Here is an 18663-nt window from a genome sequence, read left to right on the forward strand (position 1 = left end):
TCAAATATTTCTTGGAATTTTTTTTTAGAAGAATTTATGTATTTTAAAATACCAAAAAATCGTAAATTTTTTATTTTTACCAAAATGACTTTAAATTGTGCGGCTCTTTTAATATTATATAGATTTTTAAAGAATTTTTCTGTATATTGTATTAATGTTATATTTCTCAAAAACGGCTCGCTTCATTTAAAATGCATTTTCCTGCATATTTGTAGCATACAATTGAGGGCGTCCCACGGTGCGTATACTTACTCAGCAACGGTGAAGGCCAGCTCGAAGTTGTGTCGTCGGGTCTGCTTGGTTAGTGTGGTGTAGTCAAATGCATCTGGCAAGAAATGGTGTATCAGCGCACAAAAGGCCAAGCCGTCTGACCAGCTCGAGCTAAAGTTGCTTATTTGGACGTTCTGCGAAACAATACACACATACACATCATTTACATTCGGTGATCGGTTGTGATCAGTAATGATCGAGCGCTTTCTTTTTGAGATGGTTGGCTGATACTGGGGGTTCATTTTATTATTTTATTCACTTTTTTGATGGCCCTTGAGCAAAAGCAAAAGCATTTAGTTTGAGTTTCCAGCCTCCATTACTAAACTAAGAGACTAACTAGGTAAAACTATGGTCAACTAGATCGAAACAATAACAACAACAGCGGCGATAACTCTAGCGATTAAGCGAAATTGACAATGAAACGATAAGCGGTGATCGATAAGAATCGGCAGCAAAAGCGATAAGCCGGAAACGGAAATGGCATCCATCTTTCTATTTCCTACTTTCTCATTCGTGCATTGTGTTCGTGTGCAAGTGTGAGCGTGTGTGTGTGTGTGTTTATGTATGAGTATTGGAGGAAGCTTTCAAGCTCAGCCAAAGTTAGACGCTGTTAGATGTTTTTGCTTTTGTTTATTTTGTTTGTTGCTAGGTTTGTTTTTGATTTGTCGTTAGATTGCTTGTTAAATATGGCAAAAACTAAAATAATAACATCGGAGCGAACGGCAAAACTAAAGAAACGGTATTAAACTAGGCCTTCCGGCAGTTGAGGTCAAAATAAGGCTTGTGTTTCTATTGGGTATCGATTAAACCAAATAATAAAATAAGCTTTTCTTTAATTACTCTTTTTACGGTTAAACAGTTTTAATGAAACTAATCACATTTAAAAAATATAAAAATCAAAAATTTTATCAAATCGATCAATCTATTATTTTCGATTATTTCGATAACAACAAGAAGCTCAAGTAACTCGGTATATGTGTTCAATTTGCTCAAAATCGTTTTATTTTGACCTCAAATGCCATTAATAATTAACAAACAAGGGCAAGGGTAACAAATATTGGGCTGTGGCTTCGGCAATTCATTTATATTTTAAGGGCTCGCTTGGTTTTGGTTTTTGTTTGTTTTTTGGTTTAGGTTTTGGATACCTCATATTCCTGCGTTTTATGCTGACACCACTGCAGAAGTTGATCCTTGACAGTGGCGGCGCGCGCATTTAATGCCGGATCGGTAAATTTGAACAACGGTTGTGCCGAACCGCCGGGGGTCGTGGGTGTGCTTGTTGTTGGAGATGATCTGAACAAATGAGTCAAGGTTGGAGGATTGCAGACGTTTTAGCGAAACTCACACAAAATCGGTTCATCTTCATGTTGTTCTTAATTTCTGTTTTTTTCTTTTTTTTTTGTTTGTCTGTGTGTTCTTTGTTTGATTTTTTAGTTCGATTGTGTTAAGTGGTTTTTTTTTTTGTAATTTTTTATTTTTGTGTATATGTGTGTGTATATATATTTTCATTTTGTGTTAGCAAGAAACAACAACAACAATTATTTGAATACCAAAAAAACTTGGAAATGGAACAACTAACGCGATGTTTTATTGGTTTTCTCTCAACGAATTTTGGATTTGGGTTTTATTTTTTCGGGATTTTTTGTTCGCCGAAGAAAACCATATACAGACAGAGATAGTCGGGAGAAGAGAAAATAAGAGGGAAGATCGAGTCCAGTTTCCATAGGCTAACTTAAAAAACAGTGGGAGACAGTTGGGTGGTCTATGTACATAAAGCGAAATCACTTTCCCCCTCACTAGATCATCTTTCTTATCAAGTTTTCGTTTTTTTTTTCTGGGGAGACGATACTACGACACACTTCCTTAGAGAACCAACACCAGAAACTGTGTATGTATGTGTGTGTTAGGTGGGACGGTGAAGATTGTGTTTATATTGTATACATCCAATGTGTGAGTGTGCGATGTCCTCCGATAACCAATTGAATTATTTGAGTATGTGACTTGGAGAAGCAATCGCAAAAGGTGCTCTAATTATTGGTCAAGAATAATTTTTAGGGCAGAAAACAGTTGATTCTCAAAGGCAAAAGACTTAAAATGCACTTCTGGATTGTTAAAACTTAAAAATCATAGAGATAATCTGTAGTGCTTGCTTCTCCAATTACCATCGAATCGAAAATGGGTGACCTGCACAAATGTTGGCTTGTGTGTATAGTATAATATGCCCTCGCTACCGTCGATATATGTATGTATGTATTTATGTTTTTATACATAATGTATGGAATAATTTGGATTACAGGTGGTCTAGGAATGAACACTCACTTTTGGGCCTGCTGGGCGGCTGCCTGCTTGTCCAGCTGCTTGAATTTAGCCAAGGGCGAGATGTTTTTGGAGGCAGCACTTCCGCTGACAGTGCGTGTGGTAACTACGGAAATGGAGAATATCCCGGTTAATCCATCCATCCTATATGGCACATCCCATGACCGTTTAACTCACCCTTTGTTGTCGTTGTGGTCACAGTGGCACCGCCATCCTTGGACTTAGTTTCCGTTCGCTGTTCGCTGGTCGAGGAGCTCTTTTGCTGGGCTGCTGTGTGAATAGAGTTTTTTAGGGATGCGGTTTTGGTTTTTCGTTTTTTTTTGGTTTTTTTTTGGCAGCAGGTGGAAGAAAAAAGAGAAGCAAACAAATTACATTGATTAGTTTTGGGGCATGCACAAAATGAATTACACAAAAAATATCAATCAGCTTGGGTAATCAACAATTCTCTTGGGTTATTCAGAATTACATGTGTTTTGTATCTGGGCAGGCAACAAATTTACACACTACGCAACGTATTGGAAAACATCACAAAAATTCGTTTGTTTTCTTTTGGTTTTTAATAATATCAGCTACTACACAAAATTCAAAAATCAAATTGGCATTATTCAAGCTTTCACACACACGGGCAGGATTTTTTTTTGCAGTGTGTGTGGTTTTTGTATTCCCCATTTAGAAGGAAACGCGCTACGGAAATCATACAAAGAAACAATCAGAAACCGTCGCTAATGGTGTGGATATGACTGTGGCGGTGGTGGTGGTGGTAGATGCATCTGCATGGGTGTATTCGTGTATTTCGTTTTTTAATACACTAAGAAAAATTCAGTGTTTTGAACCTAAAGTTGGCCACTTAAGATGTTCGATCATTAAAGGATATAACTTATATCATATAAGTATGAAGTCTTTTAACACTCCTTTACAACTTACTTATACAAAAAATTATGTTTTTAAGTTCAGCTTTAAATATCCAATTTTAGGTTATATACATATTTTTAAACGTACATTTTTCACTTGTGTAATTATGAAAGAATAAAAACTCATGCACAAAAAGAACATATACAGTTACAGCTAAAAGTCAATAAACAGCATGCTTTAAATCGAGGGACAGGGAACAGGAGCAGATCAGCAGATCGGCAAAAAATATATAGACATAGATAAAAACCAAAAAAAAAGAACTGATCAATAAAATAAACGAAAAACACTGTTTCCTCATCTCATCTGTTTTTTGGGAGTGTTAGGAAAAAAAGAAGATATAACATATGTACAAGGGACGACAGAGAGAGAAACAGTCGATTAAAAAAGGAGGGACAACATGGGGGTTTCTTTTTGCTGCTTCCGCTTTTCTTTTCAATTTTTGTTTATGCTTTTTGCAATCCTTGCTGGACCAACCAACCAACCAATCAACCAGTCAATCAATCAATCAACCAACTAACGAACGAGCAAAACGTAACAAAACGTAACAGAACGTAACGTAACGCAACGTAAGGGGATTGTAAATGGGGGGATAAGCGCTGAAGGTCGACGCAGTTTGACATTTCCACACTTGGCTGAGTAAAAACTTTCAGGCAAAACAAATATGTACAAGAAAAACATACACACACGCGCACATGTAACACATACAGCTGTCTGTAAAACAATAGCATTGAAAAGTTATCAAGTATCAAGTGTAAGATCAATGAAAAAGGGGATACTGTAAATCTAAAAGGACTCTCTGTAAATATTTTCCCAAAGTTATGGGTTCATAGAAATCTAAAAGTTTTAGAAAACCTTCATAATTATTTTTGTTAAATTTAAATAAATTAAATATTTAAACCTATAATCTATAGAACTATTTATACCATTATTTTGATTTCGGCTGTATGTGTTCTTATGAGGTGTGTGCGGTTTTTATGCTGTTAGGCTGCTGCTGGGCGGTATAGCAATATTTTATGTATTTATTATTATCTATTTTTGATTTTGGTAGTACAAGGCAGGGCAGGGGCGCTGGCAAGTAAGGGGAGAAGGGGGCTTTCAAGGCTAGCATTCTGTACATCTGATATTTTTCATATTCAACTCACAAATCTCGGAAAATTGTTCAAGTTGTTGCTATTGTTGCTTATTGTTGTTGTTGTAGTTGTTTGGGGCTTCATTGGCACGCAGTGCAGCAAACATTTATATTTCTTATTTGTTATTGTCGCGATTGAGCGTGTTTGTGTGCTTAGTGTTTTTTTTAATTTGAAAAAAATGAGGAAAATAGAAACCGCCTGTGGTCCCTCAATTTTTAACTTCTGCTGCTTAGCTCTTGATCGTTATTTGCGTTTTTCTAACTGCTTCACAAAACTCAAATCGAACGTGGGAAAAGTGGGTGGGTGGGTCGGTTCTGGGTGGTGGGTTTAACTAAAACAAAGCTAATCCTAGGCTCAACAGTAGCGCTTGAGTAAATCAGTAAACATTAATCAGTACAGTTGCCGTTACAAGTTACAGTTATCATTCCGTTTCGATGTCGATTTTTCGAGTTCGATTTTTCGAGTTCGATTTCATATATCTTTATTTATTTTTTTAGATTATTTTTTATCATGTTCTTATCCAGTTTCGAACTGGAATGCCTTTTTCTTTTTGCTTTCTTTGGGTGGGTTAAATAGTTGGCTTGAGTGGTTGAGTGGTTGGCTGGACTGTTTTGTTATATGTTTTGCTTTTTTGTTTATTAATTATTGGTTAATCTTTAGGCACCCATCATTAGCTGCTCGAAGGCATCCTCCACATTGCTCTCGTCTAGCAGATTGAGATTGGCGATATGCGGCATGGTGGCACTGCGACTGAGGCCACCGCCCATCATGGGTGCACCACCACCGCGTCCGGCAGTGGAAACATTGCCATTCGATGTGGTCAGCGAACTCAGGGATTTTCGAGCTGCCGCCGAGAGCTTCTCACTGGTCTTGGTGCGATTGATGGCCGACTTGCGGCTGGAGGACGTCAAGGTGGTCATGGTGGTGTGCAGCTCCTCCACTTGGCCGCCAGTGGGTGACTTTTGACCCGAGAAGTAGGCAGCCACCGTTCGCTGCTTCTCACTGACCTGGGCCTTATCAATGCCCGCCTCGTACAGCTTCGGCACGGCCAGCGAGTGTCCGGATTTGGATCGCCTCAGTTCACTCGGAGATCCTGGTTGGTTGTACTTCGACGGACTGGGACCAGTCGTCTGTTGCAGCTGGCATATCTGATTCCACGAATCGCACTTGCTCAGCCGATTGACCCTCGATCCCGCCTGCGCTACCTGGTGGGAGTCCTCCTCGTGATTCCTCCTACTCATCGAGGTGAAGGCACTCACATTGTTGAACACTATGTTGTGGGGTATCTCGTCCTCGGGGGGAACTTGTGGCTGTGGTGTCGCCGGGGTTTCCACAATACTCGGCTTAATTTGCTGATGGTGCTGTTGCACCACTGTGGTGCTGCTTATAGAGGTGGTACTGGTGGTGGTGCTACCCTGCTTATTCAGCTGCGGACTCTGATACGAATTGGGCATGTAGTGATGACGCTGCGGTGGCCCGAACTTCTTCAGCAGTGGGGTTTGGTCCTTGGGTAGCGAGGACTTCACTATGTCCGGCGTGTCGGGTGGTGCCGACGACTTGTACTCCTGCTCGAAGTAGGTACTCTTCTGACTGCTCTCGAGGACGTTGCCCAGGCTCTTGCGACGCAGTTCGTTGATGTGCTGCTCCTTTTGCTGCTTCTGGATGGTGGTGTGATTGGTGCTATTGGTGCTGCTGATAAGGCTGGAGTTGAGGGTCTGCTGGGACATCACTCGATTCTGCAGGGGACGGCCATCGTAGCCGGAATCACCTTGGATGGTGTGACTGCGAGCACTTAACCGGGGCGCATGTCTGGGCACATTGTTGGGTAGCTGCTGAGGTAACTGCTGAGGGATCTGCTGGGGTAGTTGCTTGGGTAACTGCTGAGGTAGCTGCTGAGGCAACTGCTGAGGTAACTGCTGGGGTAATTGCTTCGGCAGCTGTTGAGGGATCTGTTGAGGTAACTGCTTAGCCAGTTGTTTAGGTAACTGCTGAGGAACCTGCTGAGGTAACTGCTGAGGCAACTGCTGAGGCAACTGCTGAGGAACCTGCTGAGGTAACTGCTGAGGCAACTGCTGAGGAACCTGCTGAGGTAGCTGCTGAGGAACCTGCTGAGGTACCTGCTGAGGTAACTGCTGAGGAGCCTGCTGAGGCAACTGCTGAGGCAACTGCTGAGGCAACTGCTGAGTTTGCGACTTCTTCTGAGAAGTCTGCTGTGGCATCTTCGGCCCCGTTGACTGACTAGTCTGCGGCTTGGTGCTGCGATCCACTGGAGGTCCCAAGGAACCCACCGTGGGAACTGTGTTATGCACCGGATTCGCTGTCCAACTGGTGCTGCCCAGCGACAGCGAGGAGCTGGCATTCGAGTGCTCCGAAGTGCGACGCAATCGTTGGCTCACGGTCGTGGCCATCGATTCTTGTTCCGGTTCGTCGCCGGAATCGTCCACGGGATAGGTGACCACGTAGGAGGTGTGCGTCTCACCCAGGTAGGAGTTGGCATCCTGACTGGCTCTGGGCGCCGTGTATGTGGGATTCGCCTGGTAGTTGATCTGTGGCATGCTCACGGCTGGCGGTGTGGACATGGGTGAGCTGTTGAACTGGGGCTGTCGCTTGGCCTCAAAAGTGCTCAGCTGCGGGAAAAGTGGTTCCACCAGAGGCGCCTGGTACTGTCGACCGTCGGGCGAAAGGCAACCCGATTTCGGCGAACTTGGTGCCGTTAGAGGAAGCCTCCTTTGGTTGCTACTACCCAATGGCGGATTACCCGGACCTCCTAGCTGCTTCATCGTGTAAAGCAAGGACTTGGCCGCCCTCGAGTTCTTGCCGTAAACCTCATCGTCGCTCATATGAGCGTTCCTTCTATCCGCTACCCTGACAGCCGTTTGACTACGGGGCTTTCTCATTACTTTCGTTTCGGCTCGGTATTCCAGCATGTTGTTATCCGAATCCAGATCGAGATCATCGTCCGTATTGTCCGTCATCAGGGTGGGATTGGGCATAGTCATGAAACTCGTGGGACTGTTGGGAGGACTGTCCACGTCCACATCCACTGGACTGCTGATGTAATCGAATCTCCGGCTTCCGGGTGGCGGCAGATAGGTGGGATTTGAGCTCGTGAGCACCAGAGGTGCTGCCAGGGGATTGGTCAATGCCTCGGCATGTTCCACGGCACTTGTGAGGCACGGTTGACTCCGGTAGTTGTGGGCATTGCCACCCTGTGGTCGCCTTACTGGCGGAAAATCTGCGTAGGTAAACGAGATGTTCGTGGGTGGTGGTGGTGCTTGATACATCTGCCTGGGTGGTGGTGCCCCGTTTCCCGGTTCCATGGCGTTTGGCAGGGATGGCCTCTTCTTGAACTCACTCAAGGATGGGGCCTTGGATCTCAGCGAGTTGTGACGCTGCAAATAGCCATTGTTGCCATTGGGATAGGTTGGTTGTTGCTGCTGTTGCTCCAGGTTGTCCCTCAAGGATCTCTCTTCAAAGTGATGTGCCTTGCGTCGGAAATCGCTGTTATCCACCTTTGGCTTGGCCACCCAGGGCAAACCAATGGGTGAAGTGGCCGTTGACGATGGCGAGGGTGTATTGCTGTACGAAGTTGCCGATCTGGCCTGCAAATGTTGCTGCGATTGCGGTGGAAGTTGCTGCTGCTGTTGCGTTGGTGGTTTCCAAATGGCTGGATTGGGCTGAGTTTTCTGAGCTATGGGCTTGTAGATGCCCGGCTGCGGTGGCGCTTCATTTTCGATGGGACGGAAGACAGACTGGGGAGCGTGTATGAAGTTGTTGACCTGCGCGGCCTGTTCACGCTGCTGCTGGAGTCGCAGCTCCATCTCCTGGCGCCTCTGCCGCTCCAGTTGCTCCTGCTGCTGGCGTTGCCTGTCCAGCTGCTGTTGCCTCTCGGCCTGTTGTCGCTGCAACTGCTGCTCGTAGTATTCCCGCTCCAGGCGAGTGCGCTCTTCTCGCTCGTATCGCGCCTCTTGTTCGATTCGCAGCTGTCTTTCCAATTCCTGGCGCCGCTGACGTTCAATTTGCACAGCGGCAGCGGCTTGTTGTTGCTGCTGCAGTTGCAATTGATCTCGCTGGAGTTGTTCTCGCTGGAGTTGATCACGCTGTAGTTGCTCCAGCTGAAGTTGTTCTCGCTGGAGTTGCTCTCGCTGGAGTTGCTCTCTTTGGAGTTGCTCTCTCTGCAGTTTCTCTCGCTGGAGCTGTTCTCGCTGAAGTTGCTCTCGCTGAAGCTGCTCTCGCTGGAACTGCTCGCGCTTAGAGAGCTCTCTCTGGCCCTGCTCCCGCTGGTATTGTTCTCGTTGGAGCTGCTCTCGCTGAAGCTGAAGCTTCAGGTCCCTCTGACCCAACTCCCTCTGCTCTCGTTGCCTCTGTTCCCGCTGGTACTGCTCTCGCTGGATCTGCTCCCGCTGCATCTGCTCGCGCTGCAATTGCTGATGATGCAGCTGCTCCTGCTTGGCCCATCCCGGCACATGACCCGGCACTGGCGGCGGCTTACCCTTGGTCGCCGTGGCCGCCGCCCCCGTCTCGAAGGTATGCTTGATGTTGCCAAACTTGTGGGTCCAATTCGAGACACTCCTGCCACCACCGCCGCTCCAGCCCAAGCCAGTCTGGTGACTCTGCTTGTTGATGAAAGCCAGAAACTTGTGATCGTTCTCCGTTTTTGGCTCAAACGGCGGCACTGCATTGTGAACGCGTCTCTTGACGCTCACCTGCACCGCCCGCTTGAGACCCAAATGCGGACCATGGTCCTCCTCCAGATCCGAGTCCGAATCACAGTCGGCCATGTACTTGGCCTTGGCCTTGGGTATATCGATGGTGTTGGCCCGCTTCATCAAGTGCTTTTTGCCCCCACCAAATCGACTGGAATTTGAACTGGAGTTCGAATTCGATTGCGAGTTGCTGGGGGAGTTTCCATTACCCTCTGGACTTGAGTTCTGTGAGTTCTGATTGGCCTCATAGCTGGCAAAGCTGACGGCATAATCACCGGACAGAGGACGTCTGTTCGTGGTGTTTGGTCTAAGTTGAGATTGATTCTGGGTGGGATTCGATGGCGTCACATTGGGTGGATTGGTGGCTGACTGAGGCTGCGACTGCTGTTGTTGCTGCTGCTGCTGCTGCTGCTGCTGCGGGGGTTGTGCCACAAACTGATTGGGTCGGTAGAGCTGCACGGGCACGGCACTCGAGCTGGGCGTCTTGGTCAGAGCAAAGTCCTTGCCCTCCAGGATCAGCATGTCCTCCATGTAGCGCCGGGCATCCGCCAGCTCCTCCCGACTGACGCCGACGGTGTGACGGCTGTTTCGCTGGCGACGCTTGGCGAAACGAGATTGCCGACTGTCCGTTTCCGGTTCCGGACTACCACCATCGGCGTCCTTCGGATCCTCGGCGGCCTTTCGATCGTCGGCCAACTTCTCAGGTGCACTGAGTCCACTCTGGAGGCGGGCCACCAGGCCGAGCAGAGCCTGCCGCTGACCCCCATCAACGGCCAGCTCCTTGCCCTGTTTTAGGCTGCTCTCTAAGCGGCTGAGGGCATCGGTCACTTCCTCGACTAGGCTGCGATTCGCCTCGCTGGCATCGCTACCGCTGCGCTGCTGCAAGGTGTCCCGCAATCCGGCGGCCAGCAGACGCAGATCCTCACCGCTCTCCGTGCCAGAATCCTCTTTTGAGGGCACGCTCAAGCGACTGGCTGTGCTGACTGATCCCCCAGATCCATTTCCAGTTCCTGCGACTGGCATGGTCTCCGGCTTGGATTTGTCCCTGGCCCTAACCACTGTGCTAACCTGGCTACTGCTAAGACTACTTGTTTTCCTACTACCTACGCTACTACTGGTGCTGCCTGCTCCTGTTCCTGCTGCTCCTGCTCCTGCTGCTGCTGCTCCTGTGGCTCCTGTTTTCTTGGCCGCTGTTCCTGCTGGCAGGGACTCACCCTGAACCGACTGGACACCGTCTGTGGCCGAGGAGCTGCTGCTGCTGGTGCTACTGACCAGCTCAACTTTGGCCAACTTTTTGCTAACACTTTCGGTGACTTGACTGCTGGTCTTCTTCTCCACCTTTTGTACAGCTTTCTGTTGGGTGACCTCCGCCTGCTTGGTGACCTCCTTCTTGGTCGCCTCCTTCTTGTTCACCTCCTTGGGAGGCTCCTCCTTTTTGGGCTCAGTTTTTACCGGCTCCTCCTCCTCTTCGCTGTAGTCGGTCACCTCCTCGATGATCTCCTCATACTCGCTGGCACTGCTATCCTCCTCCTCCTGCTTGTCCTCCTTCTGCTTCTCCTGCTTCAAATTATTTTGCTCTGCTCGCCGCAGCAAAGAAAGTCAAGAGATAAAGGAGAGATTTGTAGATAGAGGGATAGAGCAAGTGGTGAAAGGCAAAGACGTAAGACTCGCAACGAGAAAGAAATCAAGCAATAAAAAACTTGGGTGGGGGGTCTGAAACTGTGGAGCTGCTCAGTTGATGGAATATTTAAATATGGTGGATATGTTAGGATATTTGGGTGTGTCTCAAAAGTCTAAAAAACTTAAGTTACAAAAGTTTTAGATAGGTTCTCACAGACTTTCAAGAGACCCTCACAATCCTTATATACCTACAACACCACTTTATTTAAATCTCCACATCTGGGCATCGATCAAAATTGAACAAACTACAATGGATCAATTCCAATTTTATGTGGGTCTTCGACGTGACTCGACTCTCACTGAGTGACGACAACATTGAACGATAGCTAGTGCAACAAAGTAACGATAGTAACGATAGCACTATAACGATAACGATGTGTGGACCGCGACGAGGATACGATAAATGTTCATCGACTGGGGTGGAACATGAATGGACACGACCAACATCAAAACGCTGGGTGGTGCAGTACCTGGAGACTAACCGAGTAACCGAGGAGAAGGAAGATCGGATAAAGGCTTTAACTTTGCTCCTACAGACTTCAAATATCCTGCCTAGCTAGTTGCTGTGCGCATTATCTACAAGATACAGATACAGAACACAATATATCGATATCACTGCGTTTCCATGTGGAGATCTCTGCCTTCTCCGCCGTTGAAGAAGTGTTGAGCTAATCCGTTGGCTTTTCTTTTTGATTTTGTTGTTTTGGGTGGGGTATATTATATATGTACGGATCAGAAGATATATATATATATATAGAGACACTCACCTTCGCGTTCCGCCATAAGTTCGCGTAGACGTGCACGGATCTTGCGACGCTCCTCGTAGGTGGAGGCCTGTTCCAGCTGGAAGCGTTCGAGGATGGATGGTGATTGATCGATCGATTTTTTTGGATGGCACGAGACTGTTTGCAGGATCTACGTATCACACTAGGTAATACTCACCAATTGCTTGAGGATTTGCTCGTCCCAAATCTCCTCGATGTCACAAGTTGTACGTGTAACTGGTGCTGAGGAGCTAGAGCTGCTGACCTTGTTGTTGCTGTTGTTTGCTGATTTGCTGTAGGTGTTGGTTATCCGCGTGGTCTTTACCTAAAAGATAGAGCACAAAATTTGGCGTTCAATACAATTCTGTTGTTTATCAACCGGAAAAGTTCGTTTGATTCTTTTTTTGGGGGTGTGTGGGTGAGAAACAATCGCCAGCTGTTTTGGGCCTGGCTAAATAAAGCACGATGAGCACATTCGCCGGCCACACAAAATCCACGCCAGCCAGCGCAATTATTCACTTGCCAAGAGTTGCCAACGAAATTTGGTGTTTCGTTGTGGCATCTCGGACGGTGTCGATCGATGGCCGTGATAAGGCAGAAACCAAAAATCAATTTGTCAGTACAATGTGTCCTTAGCCGTGATTTCGAATGCATTTCCCCCCCGCAGCTTCCGCCAGCAGTTGATCAATGTCGTTGCATACCTGTCGTATGCGTAATATGCCCAAGTATAATGCACAAAGTGCGCATACGACACGTTGACCAAAGGTAGAGCGTCAACAAAAGAGGCAAATGGCATTGAAACGATTATTGTTCCTGCTTTATTGTGATAAAAGAAAACACTTTACAAAGAACTTATTAATGCTTGATTCTTTGTTTAAAAAATTTTACTTTAAATAAAAGAAATGATTCTTTCGTATTTAAATTGAAGAAAAAATATTTTAAAATGTTTTACAACAAAAAGAAATTATTTACAATTAAATATATATTTTTTCAAATTAATTAAATATATTTTCAATTTCATCGTTGGAAATCAAGATAATTTTTAAGCCGTTCCCCTCGAGAGTTCATTGATATGGTACCAAATAAAAATAAAAACGTTATCAGCGCTTTTATGGCGAAAATTCATTTTAATTGCCCCAAACGAAAGATCTGCCAATAAAATAAAATTTCTCTTTGTGCCGGCGGACAGCACATCAGATAAATCAGCAAATAGCGTCTATAGACCCCGCGAATTGATGCCAAATATTGAATTGATGCATATAGTAAATGTCTTTATAGATGTATAGAGTGCAATTAAGTATACGCCGCGTTGGCCTGCAATTTTCGATGATCAAGCAGAGATGAAAAACAACGCAATGCCAAAAAAGAAAACGAAAAGCTCTATGTTTTGCTCTCTTTTCCACAGCTTCTGGCCGAATGAAAAATGTAGTTGTTTATATATCAATTTGACCAAATTTGGTCAGCGGCATGGGAAATTTTCGTTTTTGAAAAACCGACTTCTAACATGTTCGAAAACGCCCCCGCTCTTCCTCTTGCAACACGCGTTGCTATTTATAATTATAAATTATTTAGGCACACACACAAACCCAACGGACGAGTCGGGTATTTCAGGAAAAGTTCCTCATATTTTCCTCTCCCTAGTTTCCCCACTATCTCTCTGCTCTCTGGGGCCAAACTTTATATAATATTTGTGTTGTCTTATAAACAAAATGTAGCGGGCAACAACAATCAAACCAAAATTAATTGCCAAACATTTTTACAATTCTCTCGCCTCCCCCTTTTTTCCCCATTTGTTATTGTTGTCAAAATGTGGGCCACAAAATACAACGATTTTCATCTAATTTGACTTGCTTTAATTTGCATTTTATTCTTTTCGCTTTTGGGTTTATTTTTAATAATTTCTATTGTTTTTTTATTTTTTATTTTGGGGGACTGAAAAGGCTTGCCAACTATTTGGCGCAATTCCGCCAAAGCGTAACAAATAGAGGGGTAGCAAACCAAGCATGGAAATCAAAATGGAAATTGCAAGAAGAAAACAATTAAAAAGATTCGGTGGGCGGGGGAAATGGAAAATGGGAAATGGGGAGTGCAGCTGACCAGAGCGATCATTGCCAGTTAGCTGATTTTTCTGCTGCACTTGGCCATTGACTGTTGCTGCTGGTCAACACTTTTCCCTCTCTTTTTTTGGCTTTGACACTGCCTCGAATGGTGGAGAAAGGAGCAGAAAGGGGGAGAAAGGGGAGTCGGCCATTTGATTGATGGCCACCAATTTGTACCGGCACCCAGGCACTGCCGAAAAATGGAACACCTAAATATAGGTTTTTCAAGCTTTTTTAGAAATAGCCCAACTCACAATTATGTATTTTTGGTTCAGTAAAACATATATTTTGAATTTACTAAAGCTAAATTTGTTTCTCAAATTTTCAATTATAATCAAACGGGCACACATTTGTTTTGTTATAAGCCAGCAAAGGCAATTATTATACAATTTAAATAAATTAATTAATTATTCGTTAGAATATAAAACCGGCTTTTAGAGACCTATTTCTTTCAGTGTTCTTTTGTACTATTGACCTCCTCCCAAAAGAAAAAAGCTTAACCAATCACACACGAAGAAAAATTGTACCCGATTTTCCATGCGAAAGAATGATGATGATTTTCATTTTGCGTTTCCAAATTGACTTTCTTTCGTTTTCGATTTTTTTCTTTTGTTGCTCGCTGTGTTGTTATTTGTATTTTTAGCCCGGGCAAAATGAGAAATTATTTGACATGCAAAATGCGAGGCAAAGACAAAGGCGAAACGGCCAACACGCACACACAGTGATTATGAAACGGCAAAAAGCAGGAAGAAGCAGCCCACAAAAAAAAATGATTGGAACAAAAAATGATGGGAGTCGCAGCCAAGACTGTTTGACAAAGCACGATATGCGGCATGCACACCATGCATCTCGAACTATAAAATATATATGGGGATAGGAAACATGTTATTCGAAATTTGTGCTGGCTTAGTTTCACTGTTTCAGCTGTTTTCGTTGCTGACAGGGCTTAAGTTATTATCCCTCGTGTTCCCGAAACCTCGACAGATTTCAGAACAATATTTTATGTTTCCCTAAGTCATCAATGAGATGAATGGTTTGTGTGCTCTTATGTAAACATTCAGTTCTTTTTGAAAGTCCCTCAACTTGTTGTGATTTGAAGTTGTATATTTCCATACGGTCACACTATGAGGTTCTTTTGGTATCATATTATGTGCTAAATCGTGTTTGGTAGTTTCCTCCATATCGTTAAGCATGTTCTTAAGTTAAGACCTTAAGACCTAAGCTCATTTCTTTATGAAACATCAAGTCTAGTCTAGTATTCTTACAACTCGAGGAACACATATCATTAACCATATTCTAAAGTTTTCTTTCTTGACCCTAGCCCGCTTCTTGAGTCGGTGTGATAGGGGCATAATGGAAACCGGCTTCCCAACTCGAAGCACTTGCAGCAGCAGGCGATGCTTAATCACCAAACGCAGAGCTGCTGAGCTGCTGAGCTGAAAAGGGGGAGCTTGGGGGACTCAGGAGGTTGAAGCGGCGTTTGAGGATTTGCCGCTCTGCATGTTACGCTCAACTAAGTACAGGGGCAGCAGCACTGCACACCTGAAAATGGCAAACAGAAACGGCATTTCTCTACGTTCCAGTTCGATCGGCTGGAATCGGGGATCCGTGGAGCTTGCCATGGGGTCTTGCCTTATGGATTGGACTTTCTGGAGTGATGGCCCCTATATCAGAAAAGCAAACCTTAAGTGGCGAAAACATGATGGATAAGTGCTAGTAATGAAACGTTAAGATCTTTTGGAAAACCAATCTACCATGAAGTACTAATCATATAAAGTAATTTATTCAGATCTATCTACATATGTGCATCTGAAAGTCTGTACTTTCAACAAGTTTATTCTGGTACCGAATAATGAGCTATTTGCAATTCTAAAGATTCTTTTGAAGTTAAATATAATTTTACAAAAATAGGACATTTTCTGCGGCTGCATTTTATAAAAAGAAGAATCTTTTTCTTAGGAATTTTGTCAAAAGGGTTGCATTTAAAAGTATATATTCCCGGTCAGCTGGAACCACCGTGTTGGGATCAGTGATTATCAGAGATTTTCTCCAAAGGGAGCTGATATATATGCAAATGCCAATGCTTCGCTATTTCGTATACATATATCTAGGAGAACTCGTAGCATCGGCTGTGGGGAATATATCTGTGGGAATCGGTATTTGGTTCACACAAGTGGAGGAAACGGGAACATCAGATGCCTGAGTCCGCTGCACATGCAGCATGCACCATCCCAATGCCCAGTGCCCGCCGCCCCCTTCCTTTACCCCTTCCACCCTCCACCTCCTAACATATTCTGTTGCCCAAAAATGCTCCAACATAGTCCGAATAGTCCGTATAGTCCGTAAAAATAGTGCCCGTCGTTGGAGCTATTTTTGTCGAAATTTTCCGTACGCTTGACGCTCTCATTCATGCATCCTCCTGCCTCTCCGCTCTGTTTTTAAATGTATTTATTTATTTATTTGCTCTATAGCTGGGAAGATGAGCGCGTCTGTATCTCGGCAGACTTCTATATATATGCACATTGTACATGTATAAATAGCTATATGTATCGGTGGATATAGATCTTTCAAAATACTCGTATATACGTATCCCCATATATATGTATGTAAATGTATATGCATTGTGCCCCACCAACTTGCCCCATAAGCAGTGTGATGAAGTGACATGAAACTTACGCCTTGCTCTGCGTCTGCTTTTGCTTTTGCCCCTTGCTTTTGATGTTGCTCGTGATTCTCGGGATGCTGCTGTTAGACCAAATATGGACACTCGCGTTCGTTCACCATATAACGACAGTATAATAACAGAACTGCACAGTAAAAAAAACTACAAAACTTGTCTTTTGTTATGCGCTTCTATTGCTTATTATTACTCTTTTTCTTTTCTTTTCTTTTCTTTTCTATACTTTTTTCTGTTAACACAAGTGGTTCGCTTGGCACTCTTTTATTATTCTATTTTCTTTTGCTTAGCCTTTTTGCCCGTGGATCTTCGCACAAGTGATCGATGCCGCCTCTGAGTTTCTACTGACAATTTCGATCTCGATGCCGAGATGCGCTTCTGCCGCTGCCAGCGCCGCTGCCTCTGCCGCAGTCTCTGCTAATGCCAGTCGAACAGCAGCGGGCGAATTAATAGCACTTTCAGTACCACACAAAAAGTGTAATCTTATTGGCACATTTTTAGGGCTATAATATGAACATTAATTAGCTATGGCTTACATATTTTTAATTTAATACTTTATAACAACCTTTCGATTGGTTAATTCACAACTACTATTGATCTTCTACTAGATAATATTCATTTAAAATTTAAAAAAATGAGTGCAGAAAAATTTGATCTATTAAATAGCTTTACCAATAGGATTTGTTCATATTTATAAAGGTGTAGATTTAAGATGTATAGAAACTGAAAATATTTATTTATAACTATGCAGTCCTACAACAAAAAAGAATAAGCAGCTCAAATGATCTGTGATATATTCTGACGGCCGCCACTGTGCTTGTTGCTTTCTGATCAGCCAGCCATTGCGCATCTATCGCATCTCTTCGCACATCGCATCACGCACACGGCACACACATGCCGCAAAGTGCTAGTGCCTCACAAGTGCGAACGGGATGGGTGGTGAGAGGTGGGGAGAGTGAGCAACAACGGTTGTTGCACACCAAACTCATCCAAGGAGAGAGAGAGCGAAGGGAACGGAAAGAGCGGGAGCACGCGCTCAGTTAACGGTTAATCGAGCACGTGCACGTGCTTGCGCGCATCATTGAGGTTAGGTTATGCTTGCATGGCAATTGCAGCAACAACGAGTGCTTAAAACGTGCAACAAGTGCTGGGAAAACTGTAATACAATACGGCTTTTTATGAAATCCAGCCTCACATGTGAGATATCTTGGCTAAATCGTTTTTCTCATCATGTACGGATGGGTAAGACAGGGTACTAAACCGTCTTGATATTAGATATGGTGTTTTTATATCAATTGCAAATATTAAACTCACCCCTTGACTGTTTAGACGCTGACCCGTGGCTGTGGGTGGCAGCATGCTCTCCACGCCCTGCATAATGACACTGGCTCCCAGGAACTTGTTAAGCAGAGCACGGGCCTCGCGATCCTCACTAGTATCTCCGGGTTCCTCCACTAAAAAATTAAAAATTAAATTAAGATTTTGCTGGAGGCAAAGAGTGAGCTTTTGAATCCTCACCGTTATCCGCATTTCGCATACGCTCGAGAACATCGTCCACACTGGTCACCTGGCGCTGATCGGCACTGCTGTTGAGGAAAGATCGAGTGTTGCTGGATCGGGTGGTGCTGCTGATGTGGCTCTGATTTTGACGCATCTGTGGCGCCTCGATCACGCTGCACACCTCGTTGGACTCACTATCCTCCTCGGTCTCATCCTCATGCCTCACCAGCGATTGGGCGGTCGACGAGTGGGACGAATGGGTGGATGAGGAGGACTCTTTGCGTATGAACTTCTCGCTGAGCTCCTTCACCGAACCGCGACGCACATATCTGGCATCCTCCGGAAGCGATTGCTGCGACTCCACCTTCTTGAACTCCCGCACCACTCGGGCATCCAATTCCGGTGGTGAGCTGTCGTCCTCATCCTGAAGCTGCTGCTTGATGGCCGCCAGTTCGTCAGCGTTGCTTGAGTAGATCAGCTCCTTGCGCTCGTGACGAGGTGGTGACTTGTTGTCCGAGTAAAACTGCTCCTCGATCACAAAGCCTGTGACTTCTGGACGGGGAAAATAATATATATATTGAATTAGATTGTCTATGCTAGAGGATCTAC

General features: G+C 44.6%; 1 protein-coding gene across 20 annotated transcripts in view; it reads right to left on the bottom strand.

The window, feature by feature from the left end:
* Positions 1 to 18663, bottom strand: part of LOC108014978 (smoothelin) — a 42289-nt gene that overhangs the window by 858 nt on the left and 22768 nt on the right. For 5 of the 20 annotated variants that reach the window (XM_036820984.3, XM_036820982.3, XM_070997430.1 and 2 more), the window contains 8 exons: positions 18073 to 18606; positions 17869 to 18008; positions 11957 to 12103; positions 11782 to 11857; positions 2764 to 2856; positions 2590 to 2692; positions 1416 to 1563; positions 253 to 404 (listed from right to left, as the gene is read on the bottom strand). In XM_036820984.3, the coding sequence (XP_036676879.2) occupies positions 253 to 404; positions 1416 to 1563; positions 2590 to 2692; positions 2764 to 2856; positions 11782 to 11857; positions 11957 to 12103; positions 17869 to 18008; positions 18073 to 18606 (1393 nt within the window). The other 15 variants (XM_070997429.1, XM_070997431.1, XM_036820972.3 and 12 more) reach the window with 12 other exon arrangements.

Source organism: Drosophila suzukii, chromosome X (assembly GCF_043229965.1).
Source record: "Drosophila suzukii chromosome X, CBGP_Dsuzu_IsoJpt1.0, whole genome shotgun sequence".
In the NCBI taxonomy this organism is placed as follows: Eukaryota; Metazoa; Arthropoda; class Insecta; order Diptera; family Drosophilidae; genus Drosophila; species Drosophila suzukii.